The sequence below is a fragment of the Pygocentrus nattereri genome, chromosome 22 (assembly GCF_015220715.1).
Source record: "Pygocentrus nattereri isolate fPygNat1 chromosome 22, fPygNat1.pri, whole genome shotgun sequence".
Lineage (NCBI taxonomy): Eukaryota > Metazoa > Chordata > Actinopteri > Characiformes > Serrasalmidae > Pygocentrus > Pygocentrus nattereri.
In genome coordinates, this window is record NC_051232.1 from 29,605,439 (window position 1) to 29,622,522 (window position 17,084).

General features: G+C 40.4%; 2 protein-coding genes across 2 annotated transcripts; one reads left to right on the plus strand and one right to left on the minus strand.

Annotated features, from left to right (window-relative positions):
- Window positions 1–3,131: 3,131 nt before the first annotated feature.
- rps27a (ribosomal protein S27a) lies at window positions 3,132–5,314 on the minus strand. Its single transcript, XM_017685270.2, has 6 exons — window positions 5,225–5,314; window positions 5,051–5,115; window positions 4,495–4,549; window positions 4,307–4,392; window positions 3,654–3,785; window positions 3,132–3,320 (listed from the first exon to the last, which is right to left on the minus strand). The coding sequence occupies exons 2-6, from the start codon at window positions 5,096–5,098 to the stop codon at window positions 3,171–3,173; spliced, it is 471 nt and encodes a 156-aa protein (XP_017540759.1). The 5' UTR covers window positions 5,099–5,115; window positions 5,225–5,314; the 3' UTR covers window positions 3,132–3,170.
- A 188-nt stretch (window positions 5,315–5,502) lies between these two features.
- LOC108412989 (clathrin heavy chain linker domain-containing protein 1) lies at window positions 5,503–16,373 on the plus strand. Its single transcript, XM_017685269.2, has 11 exons — window positions 5,503–5,759; window positions 7,245–7,432; window positions 8,028–8,167; window positions 10,544–10,745; window positions 11,251–11,366; window positions 11,457–11,556; window positions 11,982–12,088; window positions 12,171–12,345; window positions 14,120–14,322; window positions 14,511–14,690; window positions 15,740–16,373. The coding sequence occupies exons 1-11, from the start codon at window positions 5,589–5,591 to the stop codon at window positions 15,934–15,936; spliced, it is 1,779 nt and encodes a 592-aa protein (XP_017540758.1). The 5' UTR covers window positions 5,503–5,588; the 3' UTR covers window positions 15,937–16,373.
- Window positions 16,374–17,084: the final 711 nt, after the last annotated feature.

Sequence of the window (17,084 nt, forward strand, 5' to 3'; positions counted from 1 at the left end):
GGACAGCAGTGTCAACTTGCACATAGTAATAATGGTATCTGGTCTCCTTAATGAGCTCATAATCCAGATCCAGGGATATTTGATGGACAAATGTATGTACGCAAACCATTTCAACATTTTTGTTCACTAACCTACAGAATGACGACATGACCTTGGAGGTCTGTTCAGCCTACAGCAGTTTAGCCCCACGCATTCATGTCGAAGGTACAAGGAGTGTTTCAGTCTGGCCTGGTTTTTGAATTAGGTGCAATACAGGGCAGCCTATCAGAACAGAGATCATTTACATATATCAGTCTCACACAGTAAGACACAGAAAACAAAAGCCTGTGCAAGTCTAAGGGATCAAGAAAAGTGAAAAAAAAAGGTCATGTAAAAATGAATTATGACTGTTTTTGGTACATAAACCTACAAAAAAAACTAAATTTTAAATTAAACAAATTTACATTAAGAAATAATATTGGACTAAGGTTTACATAATGATAATAATAATAATAATGCTTGTTATTCTACAGAATATTGTTATTCTTCTTCATACTGCAGAAAGTGTAGTGTTACGCATTTTCCTGTTGTCTTTCCAGTTTTACTAGGTCATGTTTTTCCTTAAATCTATTGTCCTCACATTTAAACAAATCACGCTGATGCTCCGACTTCAGTACTGTCTGTAAACTCTCTGCACTCTCTGGTCCATACCAGATGAGGATCAGCAGGTTCAATGCCAGGTCCTTTAAAATTTGGTAAAATGGGTTTGATTCAGGATCAGCAGGTGGGAGGGCATCTTGTGACATTCTTGTAACACCACAAAGGAAAAAGGAGGTTTTCATGGCTTTTTGAGAAGCCTGCATGCAGTGAATTTTGCTACTCCATTCTTCTTCATGTTCCCTTTTTTCATAACCTTTAAGACCACTCAAAGATCATGGGAGCTGTAACGTGAGCTAAAGAAAACGGGGGAAAATATTTAAAGTCAAACTGAAATAATTTATTTTTTCTTCACGTTGATGGTTTATATGCCTGGTCATGTTAATCATAATTAAAATACAAAATTCTCGTTTTCTATTAATCTCCCTTCAAACGTAAAGTCTTCTGATTATGTTATTGTGCACCAGTGGGCAGGGAAATTGACCTCACCTCACCTAACACTGAAAGAAAACACTCAGCTCTCTCAGAGACCCCCCCCCACCTTTTATACCGTGTTTCACACAGAAAACACAGTATGGGGCAGTCGTGGGCTGGAGGTTAGGGAATCAGCCGAGAGCACATGACTGAGGTGTCCTTGAGCAAGATACCTAACCCCCAACTGCTCCCCGGATTGGGCTGCTGACTGCCCCCTAGTGTGTGCTCACTAGAGTGTATGTGGTGTTTCACTTCACGGATGGGTTAAATGCAGAGGTGAAATTTCCCCGTTGTGGGACTAATAAGGGTCACTTAATCTTAATGGGTTTGAGTTAATGCGTTATGACTTCCCATACATGTTGTCTTTAAGTGACTAGTTTTTATAGTATTGTTGGATTTGAAGACTTGTAGTTTATTACATTTCTAAAATATAAAATGTACTTTTGACCCCTTAGTCAAGTTCATATGAATGTAAAACTAATGACTAAAAAAGAATTCCTAATGATGTAGCTTGTCAGGTATTTTTTAGTCTATACTTCTGTTTTTGAGTAAAAATTTAAACACAGCACCCAAACTTTCACTTCTCAAAATTATTTTCTCAGTATTTGTCCACTCCTGGCTCAAGGCCTTGAAGAGCACTCAGTCAACAGCCTAACTTTTCCACACACTCCAGCAAACGGATGCTCAATCTGCAATGCATCCTCTTAAGTCCATGGCGCCCCTGAGGATCAGGCCTAAAGCAAACACAGAAACAAACACCACTTCCTCGGGTCAAGGGGATATTTATATCATGCTGTGTGTGTAGTTTCCAAGACCTTACCACAGGTTCCTGTTTTATTTATATTAGAAATTAAAGTGAAATTAAAATGAAATTGATGTATAGATTTTTGTAATTAAAGATTAAACTTGGAGTAAGATGTTATGAAATTTGCAGTCTTTTTTCTATGAATGTAAAAAGGATTTGGTTCCTCTATACTTTCTGGAGAACTCCACCAGCCTACCTACGTTATTAATTGATCTCAAATGTGCTTCTATTAAGTCATAACATTACTTTTACTTCTTCCAAAAGCAAAGTCACAAATACTGCCTTTAACCACAAGGTGGTAGCAAAGAGAAAAGAAAAAGGAACACAAAGTAAATGTGTTCAATGAACTTCTCTGCTACCAAGTAAGGAAGTTGTGTTCAAATGCCATGTGGACCAGACGAGTCATTCATTTATCTGTGCTATATTGTAATTAGGCATGCAGGACTGTTGCAGGTGCAGCCAATCAGCTTTCATATGCCAGTTTTAATTTCTTAGTTATATTTCCAAACATACCTTAAGAGTAACATCAGCAATGGCCCAACATAGAGGCAGAGCTCCGGTTCAGTATTCAGCACCTTGATAGTTCCCATAGGCCAAGGGGTACACAACCTCAGTCCTGGAGGGCCAGTGTCTAGCACAACTTAGTGATTTACCTGCTCCATCACACCTGATTACTCTTATCTGTTAATAGCCAGGTTTAGTTTCAGGGTAACCTCCACACTGTGCCGGACATCGGCCCTCCAGGACCGGAGCTGTGCACTCCTGCCCTACACAAAACACCAGTAAATATAAGCAATTAACGGAGGAGTGGAATCACGTATGTCCGAGCAGGAAAAGTCACCAAACTGTACTCACCACTATCCCTTCAGGACCAGAGACGTGCACCCCTGGCTCTCTGGAAGACACTACGTTGTCAGTTTATAAAGAAACTAGTTCTATAGTTCATTATTGTTTTAAAGAACAATCTCAGAGCAAAGACCTTCAAGCACTGCAGACGAGAGTTTACCCTCACTACCCCTCCGAATCCAGTTCATGAAGGCCATGCTAATTATCTGATGAGTGTTTTTAACCCTGCGAGGACTGGAGCCTTACACGTGATTTAAAGGCTCCTGAACTTTACTGTAGATGCATCATCAAATGCAACAAACCCCTAAAATACCTAATTAGATCAAACCTAGCCACTGTTGCTCATGATACAAAATGAAGACCAGAGATATTTTATTGGGTGGTGAAAATTTTATTGACTACTGTACATTTACTTGTCCTCCGGCTTATTGAAGCAGTAGGTCAGACAGCACTTCCCGCAGTAGTGCCTGTCAAAGTGGCTGGCCATGAAAACACCAGCTCCACACTCATCAGCGGGGCACTCACGACGAAGACGGTGGATCTTGCCGTTTTCGTCAACCTGGTGAAAACAAGCAATTTAGTTTTGGGAAGATGATGGGCATCCTACCATCATCTTCTGCAGGGGTGTCCAATCTTACCCACAAAGTGCCAGTGTGGCTGCAGATTTTCATTCCAAACAAGATGCACATCTGACTCCACTTGTTTAGTCAACTGGTCTCAGTCTTTAAACATTAAATGATCTTTGTTGGAGTGAAAACCTGCAGCCACATGAGCCCCTTGCAGATAAGATCGAACACCCCGATGTACAGACTCCAAACTCATGTTGAGCCATGGTCAGATCACTGGTTGGCAAATTTACGTAGAATTTATTCAATAATAAAGCTGTTCTCACCTTGTAGTACTTCAGCACAGCGAGCTTGACCTTCTTCCTCTTGTGCTTGTTCTTCTTGGGGGTGGTGTAGGACTTCTTCTTCCTCTTCTTGGCACCACCACGCAGTCTCAGCACCAGGTGAAGGGTGGACTCCTGGACAGAGTTAGTCAGTTAGCTTCACAGCTGTACATAAGGGATAATCTTTCTGGCTGGTAATGTTACAAAGACAAACAGGTTGCCAGTCCCTGTCGAACCTCATCAATTCAAAGTAGTATTATTCAAATGGACAGTAATTTCCCCCCTTCTCAGTATATTTCTGAGCAATCTGCGCTATAGGGATCGTTCAGTTTACTGCAATCAGGACCAGTGCTAGGCACTAAAATTAACAATACAGATTTGCTTATTTGGTCTTCCAATGCCCATGTACTACAACAGTGCCAGTCTAAACACAGTGAGTAATGGACCCGTGCCAGTGCTGTAATGGCAAGCAAACACGACATCCCTTAATACATTTTCTTCATCTCCACAGTTTCAATGTGTGCATATAAAATAAAAATAAGACTATGCATGAATAATTCTAAATTACTCATTACAGAAAAGGGTGAAGAACAAAGTTACACCATCCATCCACATGTGTACAGACACACAAAAACAAAGATCAAAGCACTGCTTACCTTCTGGATATTGTAGTCAGACAGAGTGCGTCCGTCCTCAAGCTGCTTCCCAGCGAAGATCAACCTCTGCTGGTCAGGAGGGATGCCTGAATAAAAACCAACAGTTACAACCCAGAAACAAGAGCAACACCACCAAAACCACTTCAGCACTCCACATCTGAATCCCAGCTCCTAGTCTTCAGCCTTACCTTCCTTGTCTTGGATTTTGGCCTTGACATTTTCAATAGTATCTGAAGGCTCGACCTGCACAGAATAAAGAATCCCATGTTTAGGTGCAAGTTACATCATTGCTGTGCGCTGACCTGTTCAGACCCATCAACTCCTCTAATAAACCTGGAGTGTATTCCAAATCATGGGCGCTCGCCAGAAAGTGCCGCTGTTAATGAGCTTCATAACTACAGGCGTCGTTTTAGACGCAGCCATAAACCAAACACCTCTCCACTAGAAATGCCTGAGAGACTAGTCAAAGGGGATACCTCACTTTTTAAGTCTAGCAGAAAACTGGTGGCTTTTCCTGCTTCATTTGGCAGGAGCTGTTTACACGTGCTAACCTAATCGGCCAGCCGGGTATTTGGTTACCGCGCGTTAGGTACCCTGTGCTTTCTGAAAAGCACAACCAACTTATAACTCCAATGTAACGTTTTTAAAGCATGTCTGAGCTCGACCCGAATCGTCCTATTATAAGTAAGCAGTAGCAAAAAATACAATTAGTGGGAACGTGATCAGCGCGTTTCCTCTACCCACCTCAAGGGTTATGGTCTTCCCCGTGAGGGTTTTGACGAAAATCTGCATTTTGCCGTCGAGTCCACCTGCACAGAGAGAAACAGAGACGTCTGGCTCGCATTACCGCTCTAGAGACAAAGCTTTCGAGCTCATTTTTTGGCTTAATTTCTCTCCCGAATCAAGAGCGCTACTCACCACAAGCCGCTCGCTAATGGCGGAACGTGAGAAGAGGGCTAGAGCAGGGCGAGACGGGGTTTCCTCGCGGCGATCGCAGGGACTAGGAGTCCCGCGCGAAGCCTGATATTTAAAGTGAAGGAAAAAGAAAACGATTAAACTGCAATTCGCCGAGGGTCGACAAACGCGCGGTAAATGTGGAATTTAAACGTAGATGTAAAATACAGTCGCATTCTCTAACTTCTAAAAATGTTGCGAGTCATTTATCTGAGAAGAACTACATCACCCATACGCCCTTGTTCCCATAGTAACTACAAACCGTGAAACGTCAACGTCCGTGTTTCAGTTCACAGTTAAAACTTTCAGCTTTTTCGGAGCTGAAACGATGGATGTGGACGATGAAGATGTGGCCCTGTTCAGAACTTCCAGTGACATTAATTTCTTGAAATCTCTGCATGAGTTCATATCGAGTGAGAAGGAGCGCCTGCGCCTGTGCGGCCCGGCCGGGGCGCCTGATGAGCGTCGATACGCTGTTTACAGCGCTGCCTTTGACAAGGTGGGTTACTAATATAACAAGGTTAAAGGGGAACTTCACCAACTTTTCAAAAATTATTTGTAATTAAATTGTTAACATCTCAACAAAGTGATTGAGAGTGGCTTGGTGTGAAGTTCTTCGTTTTAGAGAAACTAGCTAACCTAACCACCGAGTCAGAATTGTTCACAGTGTCGGTGATAGGAACCAGACGTCTGGAGCGTTCAATGCCTCTAAAAGCTCGCCCACATGAAATGGTTATGAATGTGCTGATTGATGTCTGACACATTGTTTTACAGTAGTTTTGTGATAAAGTTTGGTCTTAAAATGCATTTTAATCATTTTTTAAATCTATGCATACAGGAGCGATACATGAGGGTGTTCTAAAGAAAAATAAACCCCCCAAAGAAAACTCTTTCTTTCTCAGAGTTACCACTATTTTGCCATCATCAATGTTACATATAAAACTCAAGAGACATGTAAAGAATGCTACGTCCCTACGTTTCTCTATAATTAACCATTTCTTATCAAACGTCTCTAACTTACTTTATATCTCAACCAGTGAATTATGCAGACGTTTGGTAAGATTCCCCTCTAAGGCGAGGCGAGGAGGGGGTAGCGGCCTAAAACTTATGACATTCTAAAACAAAGTTATTGTACTTTCTAAGATGTAAACAAAGATGTTCAGGGTGGTTTGATATGAAAGCAAAAAAAATGTTTAGGGATTGTTTAGCAATACGTGTCCGCCTGCATTACCTCTTGATCATGAGTGATTTAAAATATGTATGTTTTTCTTCAAAACTTGATCTCAAAAGTACCATAAAACAATGTCTCAGGCATCATATTTGTTACCATTTCATGTAATGGCTTACTGTGAGGGAGCTTGTAGAGGCATAATCTCTATAACCTCATAAACTATTCGGATGTCTGGTTCCCATCACCACCACTGTAAAAAATTCCGACTGATCAGTTGAGTTCATTAGAATTTAATTGTAGAAACAGTTCAGAATCTGTGTAGTTTCCTTTGACATGAAGTTAAAAAGCTCTAAAAGCTGCTGTAAAAATGTAGAAAGCTCTAAAAGCTGCAAAAGCTACCTGACAGAAAGTTATTACAGGAAACGATTTTGCCCGATGTCTGAGAAACCGATGTAAGCTACAGTAGTTTTGAGATGAGGCCTTAATCTGAAGTTGTTGTTGGGTAATATTCTGCTCTTTTTAGGATGCATTTCATCTATAATAACATGCTAAATCTCAGAAGTCAATTACACAGCATTATAGATGTTGTCACCAGCAAAACACAATATTAAACACTAAAAGGAACTAGTAACTAAATGTTAACCAAATCTGAGTAACAGAGTAAACAGTAGATTCTGTTCTTCCCAAACACACATGAGTAAAATAAAAATATTATGACTTATGGTTCCTGAACACTGCACCTGAGTGCATACTTCTGTCACTGAGTACTATGAGAAATCTCTGTGTACTAACCTGATGATTTCCTTATTTTAGGTAATTGACTATGCTACAGCGTATGAACCGATTCTGACAGCCATCAAGAAAGAATATGACGAGTTCATTGCTGCTGTGAAAACAAATGACCGCAAGGCCAAGCTTGCTCGTGGAAAACTGAAGGCCTTGGTAACACAACCCACTTCACTAATGTACTGTCAGAAGAGAGCGGCCCAACTGCAAGAGAGGTAAAAACACCACATAATCAAAGCCAGGATCAGAGGAGGGTGGATGTAAGGTAGCAGTTGTTACTTTAATAAAATGATGGCTCGAGCAAAAGTAAAATAGCGATCAAACTCCTCAAGTTCTGAGTTATCCATCTGTTAGTATAGGAACTGAAGTTTGTTAGACTGTCATATTTTTTGGCGTTCTTTTGGTCTGAAATAAAGTGCTAGAGTTTGACAGTAAGGGGTGTGAGAATCGGCAAAAAGCGAACTGGGTGCTGAACCAACTGAACAGAATGAAATAAACCCCAAAAAAGGAGTTCGGAACTGAAATTGAAGGACTCCTATGGAACTGAGGGAAAAACGGACGCTTCATAAACATACTTAATTATTAAGATGATATCTTAAAACTACTGAATACAAATTTATTGAAATGTTACTGAGTAAAAGTAACTAGTAACTACTTACCTCTGGTTAGTACCAGACATCCTTGCATTCCTCATGTTTGGATGACCGGGACAGCTTGCCCTAATGATGGTTTTCATGGTGTCCATTTCCATCTAGCCTAGTATTAAGTTGCTTTTTGTGGGAATGTAGAATTTATTTCCTGTTCTTTCAGGATTGCTGTCATTCAGAGAGACACTGCTGAGGTCCAAGCTAAGACAAACAGGCTTCAGGAGTGCAGAAAAAATCGTAGAGATTCACAACAACCGGAGGCCTTAGATGACCAGGCACAGATTCCTGTGGGACAGATACCAGGTACTCTAAATAGTATTCGCTCGGTTTATTTTGGTTTGGACTACTTGCAGAAGTGCAGGCAGCCATGCTAAAGTAAGGCCTTCAACCAACTTCAGCTGTAGGAATTGTGTTACTTAAAGCAGGGATCACCTGAGAGCCATGAGGCAAGTGAACTTCTCCAAGGGATGAACATCAGGACAATGGCTCCATAACATACATGCTTATTTAAGAGCTTTTAGTGAATCTTCATTAGCGTCTCTTGTCACGACAAACCAGGGATTAATAGCCCTGATGAATTTATATTGTGTGGCCAAAGGTATGTGGACACTCCTCCTGATTGAGTTCAGCAGCATTCCTGCCTGAACAAGCTGGTGTTACTCTACTGTGCTATGCAGTTATTATGACATGTCCACGAAGCAGAGTGGATAATTCTGCGTTCTCAGAGGATTTGTCTTATAACTACATGCATTTCTGAATTATAACATGCAGTATCCACTGCCACGTCTTGAATGCCTCATTCGTGAACACGTGCAGTGTTCAGGCTGCTTTGGATTTTGATTATAATGATTCATGTTTCATGCAGCGCTTTATTTTTGCTTTTATAAATGTAAGCACTCATCTGGGTTGATTTTATACAGCTTATGCTAGGCAGCAGTGTCGGGTAAGGGAAGAAAATCAGATGTAAATATTTAGCCACAGAAAAAAGGCTTGTGGGATATTAGGATATAAGGATAAATGGTAAACATGTGAGGGGCCCTGTAAGGCTGTCTCACAAACTGGATGTGGCGCACTGGCTGGTAGTTTGAGAGCCCTGACTTAAAATATATCATAATTCCAGTGGCTCAGCTCCTAGCACTAAAAAGTGTCAAATCTGGGTAAAATCTGGGGTGCTGTGAGGAAAATCATCAAGCTTTTCTTATTTCTCTCACAAATGTAACAAGTTAACCCCCAGTTATATGGCTTAAGTTTGAATTTTGCAAATGCTATTGGCTGTAAACTGTTATGCTTTCATTGAATTCACTCTGTGTCGCACCCCCTTTGATATCAGCCAGTTGTTGGGGCAGTCGTGGGCTGGAGGATCCCCAGAGCCGACAGCACATTACTGAGGTGTCCTTGAGCAAGACACCTAACCCCCAACTGCTCCCCGGGCGCTGCGGATTGGGCTGCCCACCGCTCTGGGCAAGTGTGCTCACTGCCCCCTAGTGTGTGTGTGTGCTCACTAGTGTGTATGTGGTGTTTCACTTCACGGATGGGTTAAATGCGGAGGTGGAATTTCCCCGTTTGTGGGACTAAGAAGGGTCACATAATCTTAATCTTAATCAAGAACATTGATGAAAAAATATTTATTAATATTTGTTAACTATTTGGAAACCTATTTATTTATATTAACTAACTACACCATATTTATGTATGATTGTTAAGTGCAACATATTTATTCATATTTACTATATTCATATAACTACATGTTGAGACATTTTTATTTAGATATAAAGATATATTTTATTAGCTATAAAGGTGCCACGATACCACTTTTTTCTTTCCAGTACCAATATTGATGGCCTATACTGATCCATAATGTTTTCCTTTAAAAATGCCTAAGTTTTAAATTGAGGTATTTTTTTTTGAAGCATTTAAGAAAGACATCTAAAAGTAGGCTTCATGCCAAAACTGTTCAAACACTCTACTACCCCACAGGATGAAATACACAGCCAAGAACATCACATCACACAGTCTGAGTCTATTCCAGGATAGATTTGTTACAGCATCATGGGATCACATTCATTCTTTTTCCACTGACCCAGCATTTTGTGCTGAAATTGACCCAATACTGGTGCCATTTATCATTAGATAGGATATCGCACACACACACACACACACACACACACATTTTCTAAGCTGCTTATCCTACTGGGTCACGGGGGAAGCTAGAGCCTGTCCCAGCGGTCATTGGGCAGAAGGCAGGATACGCCCTAGACAGGTCACCAGTCCGTCGCAGAGATATCAGTAGTGATGCAGAAATTAGTTAACCTGCTCCATCTGATTTGTGATTTACTATATGATGGTATAAGACTGGCTGCAGATATTTATAACCGAACAGGAGCTCACCTGATTATTTGTTTGAAGACGGAGATTAAGTGATTTAACTAGAGGAATCCGCTGCCCTTCATCTTGATTGGAACAAAAAACCTGCAGCCAAGTCAGCCGTTCCCAGATAAGATTAGACACCCATGACATAAGAGTTTTATACGCTTCCTGAGTTCTTAATAGTCGGGATGTTATACAGATTTTAAAGTAAAAACGTAACAAAATAAATGTTCGATTCACTTAATTTTGCCGCTAAGTATATCTCATTATTATTCGTTTCAGTGTAATATCTCACCTTTCCTTGCTTTTCAGGCCTTAAATTCGAAGAGTCTTTGAATCCAGAAGCCCTGGATGAGCATCTGAAATTCTTTAAGCAGAAGCGAGCTGATCTTCTGAGTAAGAAAAAGAGCCAGTATGTGCCTGCGCAGGTGAAGCGTGAGCTGGTTATCAAAATGAAGTCCACCCTGAACCAAAGAGACGAACTTGGCTTGGAGAATAACAAACTGCAGCTTCGGTGAGAATGTCACTTTGGCAAAAACCCAATTTGGAGTTATATACTTTACAATTTCTTATTGTAGTCAGTCTTTTTCTCTGCATAGTTTGATATAGTTAGTCCCTCTTTGATGCTGTTCTTCAGTGGTCAGGACCACCACAAAGGTCCACCACTGAGCAGGTAATATTTGAGTGGTGGATCATTCTCAGCAGTGCAGTGACACAATTACTTGTTAATCGTGACAGTGACCTTGCCTTATTGTGGATATAGTAGAAGCTGCTATATGCAAATGGGCCCTCTTACAATTTGGATCTTTTTGATCAAAACAATGTAGTTCAAGTAATATCCAGTGTGTTTTTAATATATTTAAAGCATATGGCTTTTTCAGAACCAAGCGGTGTAATTGCAGTATGTATTTTCTCCATGTCTTGCAGCCCTAGTACTTGCTATTAAGTAGTGTGAGTCATGCTTTAGAAATGTGTGGGCAGTTGTGTCTGATCTCAAACAGAATGGTTATTGTCTGTAGGTGTAAACAGTTGACTTTTCTGAATGAAGCTATTAGCTCTTGGGAAAAATCAGCAAGCCGCCCTCCTCTGCTCGAGTTCCTCGACTCCGAATTGGAGCGCATCTCAGAAATGAAAGGTGCTCTTTGTTGGGCTCTAACATGTAACAGTTTCTGCTCTCTGTTTAACCTGCCCTCTTAAAAGCTAAATGTATTTTATTTAATTGCAGTCTGTAAAACCGACAGCTACGGCATCAACAAAGATGTGTTTGAAGAGGACGATCCTTGCAAAGTCCGCGAATCAGAGCTGTTGATGGATTACATTGAAAGGTTTCCAAATCACATAAAACACGGAAATGAAATTGATGAAAACCACCCGTACAAGAATGTTATATTATGTGTATTTTATGTTATTAAAAAAATGACCAACGTTAAAGTTTATTTCAGCATTCATGCGCTTCATTTAGCATGTGATTTTCACTGTTAAGATGTTTAAGGGGATGTTAAACTTACATACTTCAACTATAAATGTTAGCCAGTGTACATTCAGCATGACAAAAGCAAGTTTTCTAGTTATAATTACACACTGAAAAGGTGCAGTTGGATCTACACTTCACATTTCTTTAAAGTATATTTTGTGTCAATACATTCGAAGCATGCTATTTTATCATAGCACTGTGATGTAGCCATATAAATACATATAAATATGCGGATAAAGGAGGATAAAGGTGGTGCTGTGGTTTTGTCATCCACAGGTTTTCAGATCTTTTTGAAGCAGGTGAATATGAGGCTGCTGCATATCACGCTGCCAAGTCCCCTCACGGAGTCTTGAGGAACATGGAGACTATGGAGCGGTTTAAATGTACTTTCCTCTCCCATGTTTTGTTTTGGAGTTGTTGGTTTGGCGATAAGGTGCGCTAACATTTCATCACTTTCTTTCGCAGCTGTTACCATGTATGAGGGAGAGCTTCCTCCTGCGCTGCTCTTCTTCCAGGCCCTGACGATCTCAGTCCAGCCCGGGAAGCGCCTGCCAGGAGAAGTATTGTCTTTGGAGGGCGTCCGTTGTGCTCTGCAGCATGGCTACATCCAGCTGGTTACGTTCTGGGTCACCCAGCACAGGTAACAGGCCTCACAACCTTAGGGACGTTTTAGGCTTATTGCTAGGGATGCACTCATGCAGCTTTTTTCACTTCTGATGCCCATTCTGGCCCATACTGAGTACCAGTATAGTACCCTGTGTGAAGGCACACAATTCGTAGTACCACAGTACATGAAATATATAATGTTATAGAATAATGTCCTAGAAGGTTTATAAAATTGCACTGTTACTATTTGAAAATGACTACAACTGAGAAATAGCACTGAATGTGTATCACTCAGATCAGATTTGGAACTAAAATGTATTTTTAATCTATTTATGGCTGACAGATAAATGCAGGATGTCATAAGGAACAAGAAAACCTTTTTATTTACAACTTTTTTTACCACTGTCGTAGTTTTGGAGAGTAAATAAATCACTATATTTGCTTTCACCACCACTGTAAAGGAGTCGGTTTCTCTACAGTGCACCGTTTCACTTCAGACCATTCTAAATTACTTTGTTTACATCTCAAAGACTGAATTATGCATGAATGTTGACAAATGACTGGAATTCCACTCTAAGAACTCTGAGATGTCTGAACTCTACAGACCACCAGAGGGCAGTCATTGCAAAGTGAACATGCCAGAGCACTGCTGGCGATGATTTATGTAATAGTCAATAGTCTGTTTACGTTTAGGTTAGTGATGCATAAAATGACATTTGGCTATTGCCACTTTCTGACACGTTCACCAGAAGTTGTGTGTTCACTTATTACTGTTAAATGTTATCACTGCTGTTACTTTTTACAATGTAAAAATTTTATGCATTTATAGTACTGTGCAAAAGTCAGAGACCACCCTTCATTTATTTAATTTCCAGTCAAAACAGCCTTAAGTACAAGTTATTCATTTTTCAAGACATATTTCTTCTATATTTCTCAGACATTAGATGTAAGATAACCATTTGAATATGGAAGGGGAAAGTCACTGGAATAAAAACAGACGTCTCCAAAACTGGAGTTTGAAACTCCTAACAACCGTGCAAGATCTGATAGTCCACCGAAACTCCCATAAGCATAAACACATAAACAGTACTTGAAGCTTTTATCTTTGAGAGACAGGAGAAAATCAAGCTGCACTCCTGCTTCAGATCTGAAAAAATCCACAGATGTTTCTGTTCATCCTTCCGCTGTGAGAAGACGACTCCACGCTATGAGGGTTGGGATTACTTGAGAAACAGAAAATGCAACTTCTGAACTTCGGAAGTACAGTATCCCTGCAGATTTCTTTGAAAACCTCAAAGCAAGGTTCTTGAAAATACGTTAAACTGTAATAAAGGCAAAGAGTGAACTAAATACGGAAGTTTAATATTATATTTAGTTTTTCATTCTTCTCTGTAATTTTCACAGTTTTTTAACTTATGTTGAAAAATAAATAACTTGTACATAATGGCTGTTCTGAATGGAAATGACATAAATTCAGGCTGGTCTCGGACTTTCGCACAGTACTTTATTTGTGGGTGTATGTCCGGGTTGATGAGTCCAAATAAATGTAGTATGATGTAATATTTTTCAAATAATGCTATGAAAGTTTGAATAACAATTGCTTGACATTCTTGTCTTTTCTTCTTCTCATAACCCCACATATGTTCGCCTGATGTGGTTGTGCTTGGCTCACTCTGGAGGGGTCTGGACACAGATTTTTGTTAAACTGCTTGGTGATGGGATTTGTTGCTCAACCCAAAATATTTTAATTCAATGAGATGATGTTTTCCAGAAAAAATTAGAATATACTTACTGAGCTATACCCGTAGGTTGACGTACAGTGAAGAATTAGGGGATGTGATCTGTAGCCATGGAGCTGAGGACCCACGCGTTGCAGACACTTGTTTGGCCCTGGCCCACATTGTTTACACAGCCTGCGGCGTGTTGAGGAAGGCAGCGCTCAGCATGTGCAGACGAGGGCTGATCAGCGGTGCCTTCGAATTCATTTACAAGAGCAGAGACTTCACAGTAGGTGAGACCAGGCACATCACGCAATACTGTCTACTGTTGTAACAGGCTTTGTTAATGGTTTCTTAGCAGATTTCGATATATTTACACTGCCAGTTTATGTTTTCCCTCCAGACTAGTACAAACATACAGCAGGATCCAATCCTATGTAGATGTTATTAGTTGAAATTTCCTTTGTTGTTGTTTGTGCAGAAGACTGCATGTTTGTGCTGAGAGGGTGCCCCAGTCTAGATCTGATGCAGGATTTCACTCAGCTGTATGAGGGCAAGCCAGCGCTGCTGTCTGTTGGCTTCATCTGCCACTCCCTCCTCAAATCCGACCTAGAGGACCTGGCCTTCCAGCTGCTAGAGAAGATTTATGCTGGCGGGCAAGGTTAGCTCACACGCCATACAGTACTGTGCAAACTAGGAGATCACCACTCAGAAGACTGTTATATACGTAAATAAAAATGTTCATTCGTTTTTCATGAACAGAAATACTAGAACAGAAATAATAGTAATCTTTATTTGTATTTCATTTACTTTTCATGCCAGTGGCAGCTCAAAGTGCTTTACAGAAATGTGATAAAATAAGAAGTACTAATTGAAAATCATATAATTAAAAAGATAAATACAGCAAAACATACATATAAATGAACCAAAAATAACACATAAGCCTCTAATTTTTCTCTATTCAGCCTGTCCACCCTTTTATTATCACTTCTGTTTTTAATGAAATCTGGAGATATCTAGGGATATTTTTCCACACCTCAAAGGTTCAGTCTTAGAAGTTGGTTGCATTCTGCTTCTTATGATCCAAGTAACCCAATATTCAGTGATTTTGAGGTCTGGACTCTGGGATGGTAGGTCACTAGCTTTTTGTTTGATTTGCAAACTTTCTGCATCATGTTCTTTCTAATCTCTTTAGAAATATCTCCTGAAATGAATAACTTGCACTTAATGGCTGGAAATTAAATGAAAGGTTAAACAGGGGTTGGTCTTTTGCACACTACTAAAGATATACTAGCTGTATATTTAATTTCACTTCTGGATAACCCAGATGTCTCTCCATGGTCTAAAGATCATTTTTATATAAGTCTGAGAAGGGATGTGCAACATGGTGAAAATATTATATTGTGATTGCACATTAAAATTTCTTTCAATATGAAAACACTAACCGAACCCTTATCTGAAATGCCCGTCGTTTGATTATTGTAGCCTTGCAATATCAGCATCACAAAGCAACATCACTAAAAAAACATCACTATTGCTGTCATAACTAACAGATGCTGTATCTTGCAGCTCTAATCTTGAGCGTACATGTAAAGAAATAGGCTCATGTAAACACTAGTCCAGGTACAACAGCATTCAAGTATAATGTATATTGGCCCTTTGTCCATGATGAGTAATTGTCATGAAATCTCACTGTGTAACTGGACACAGGTGCCCTGGAGAAGACCATCCTAAATGACGTCATGTGCAGTGCGGAGAGCTGGAGTGAGATTGCGACTCGCTGTGAGCAGAGGGGGTGGCATCAGCTGGCACAGAAGATTATTTCCATCCTTCTGTCCCAGCCTGGAGCCGTGTGCCTCTCCCAAGAGCAAGACAGTGTGGAGCTGATGGAGCATGTGTTCATGTAGGGAGTCAGCCACAAGGTGGAGCTCAGGAGACAGTTCAAAATATAACAGAACATATCTGTTTAGTCATTATTTCACAGAGGCTAGTTATGGTAATAATTTGGACAAAAATCTAATTTACACCCTTTACCACTTATTCTAAATGTAGAAAAATAGCAAAAGGTACAGACAAACGTCAGACTTCAAGATGGTTTTTACTACTGGTTTTATGTCAAACTTTTGTCCAATTTTCCACTGTATGTCACACAATGTCAGAAACCACATAAGGAAGTCTTTTTGAGACTGTTTAACACATCACTACTTGCCTTAAACAATAAAAGTAGTTAGAAAGACCTGGTTACTGGGTTTCTGATGCTTTGTGTTTGACATTTGCTGCTTTAGTTTTATACATATGAGGTGAAAGGGAAAACTGAATAAATTTGCCTTTTAGCCAAACATCACTTTCATTTCCTTTGGCATTCCTCTGTTTTGCTCAGAACACACTTTCCACTGCTGCAGGCTACAGTTTCCTGTTAGTAACTGGCTTATACGTGAAGTTTTTATGGTGTAACTGTTGCATCATTTTCCCATTTGTGCCACCATCAGTTTTCGAATTTAAAGATCTGTCTCACCCTGCCGGCAGGTCACTGTCTGTCTTTGTGTCGTTATGTCACCGCGCTGGGAGGACGCAGCAGTGGGGAGGAGAGGCCAGCCTTGTGACAGCCCACGCACACAGTGGGCTCTTTGTTGCCTAGCTGAGCCACTATGGTAACAAGGCACATGAAAGCAAAAGGCGCCCCCTCAATCCACAAACAACACCCACATTCACTAATCACAGTCTCCCAGCACCCCCAAACACCAGTCCTTACCATCCTCTCTATATGCGCTGTATAGCAAGCAAGCAAGCAACGTTTATTTATATAGTCCTTTTTACAGCAGGTGATGTCACAAAGCAGCTTTACAGAACAATCAGTATTACAGAAAGAAAGAAAAGAAAAATCCTGGTCCGAGCCCCCATGAGCGTCGCCAGTGGTGACAGTGGCAAGGAAAAACTCCCTAGAAGAGGAAGAAACCTTGAAAGGAACCAAGACTCAGAAGGGGAACCCATCCTCTGGTCGACAACAGATAGCAAACATTGAAGTTTTATAGAACAAAGTGGGGAAAAAAAGAAA

Coding starts and splice junctions, on each gene's coding strand:
- rps27a (XM_017685270.2), bottom strand. CDS start 5,098: ATGCAGATTTTCGTCAAAACCCTCACGGGGAAGACCATAACCCTTGAG. Junction 3,786..4,306: donor CTGACTACAATATCCAGAAG/GTAAGCAGTGCT, acceptor AACTCTGTCCAG/GAGTCCACCCTTCACCTGGT. Junction 3,321..3,653: donor CTGTGCTGAAGTACTACAAG/GTGAGAACAGCT, acceptor TGTTTTCACCAG/GTTGACGAAAACGGCAAGAT.
- LOC108412989 (XM_017685269.2), top strand. CDS start 5,589: ATGGATGTGGACGATGAAGATGTGGCCCTGTTCAGAACTTCCAGTGAC. Junction 8,168..10,543: donor TCCTGTGGGACAGATACCAG/GTACTCTAAATA, acceptor CTTGCTTTTCAG/GCCTTAAATTCGAAGAGTCT. Junction 10,746..11,250: donor AATAACAAACTGCAGCTTCG/GTGAGAATGTCA, acceptor TATTGTCTGTAG/GTGTAAACAGTTGACTTTTC.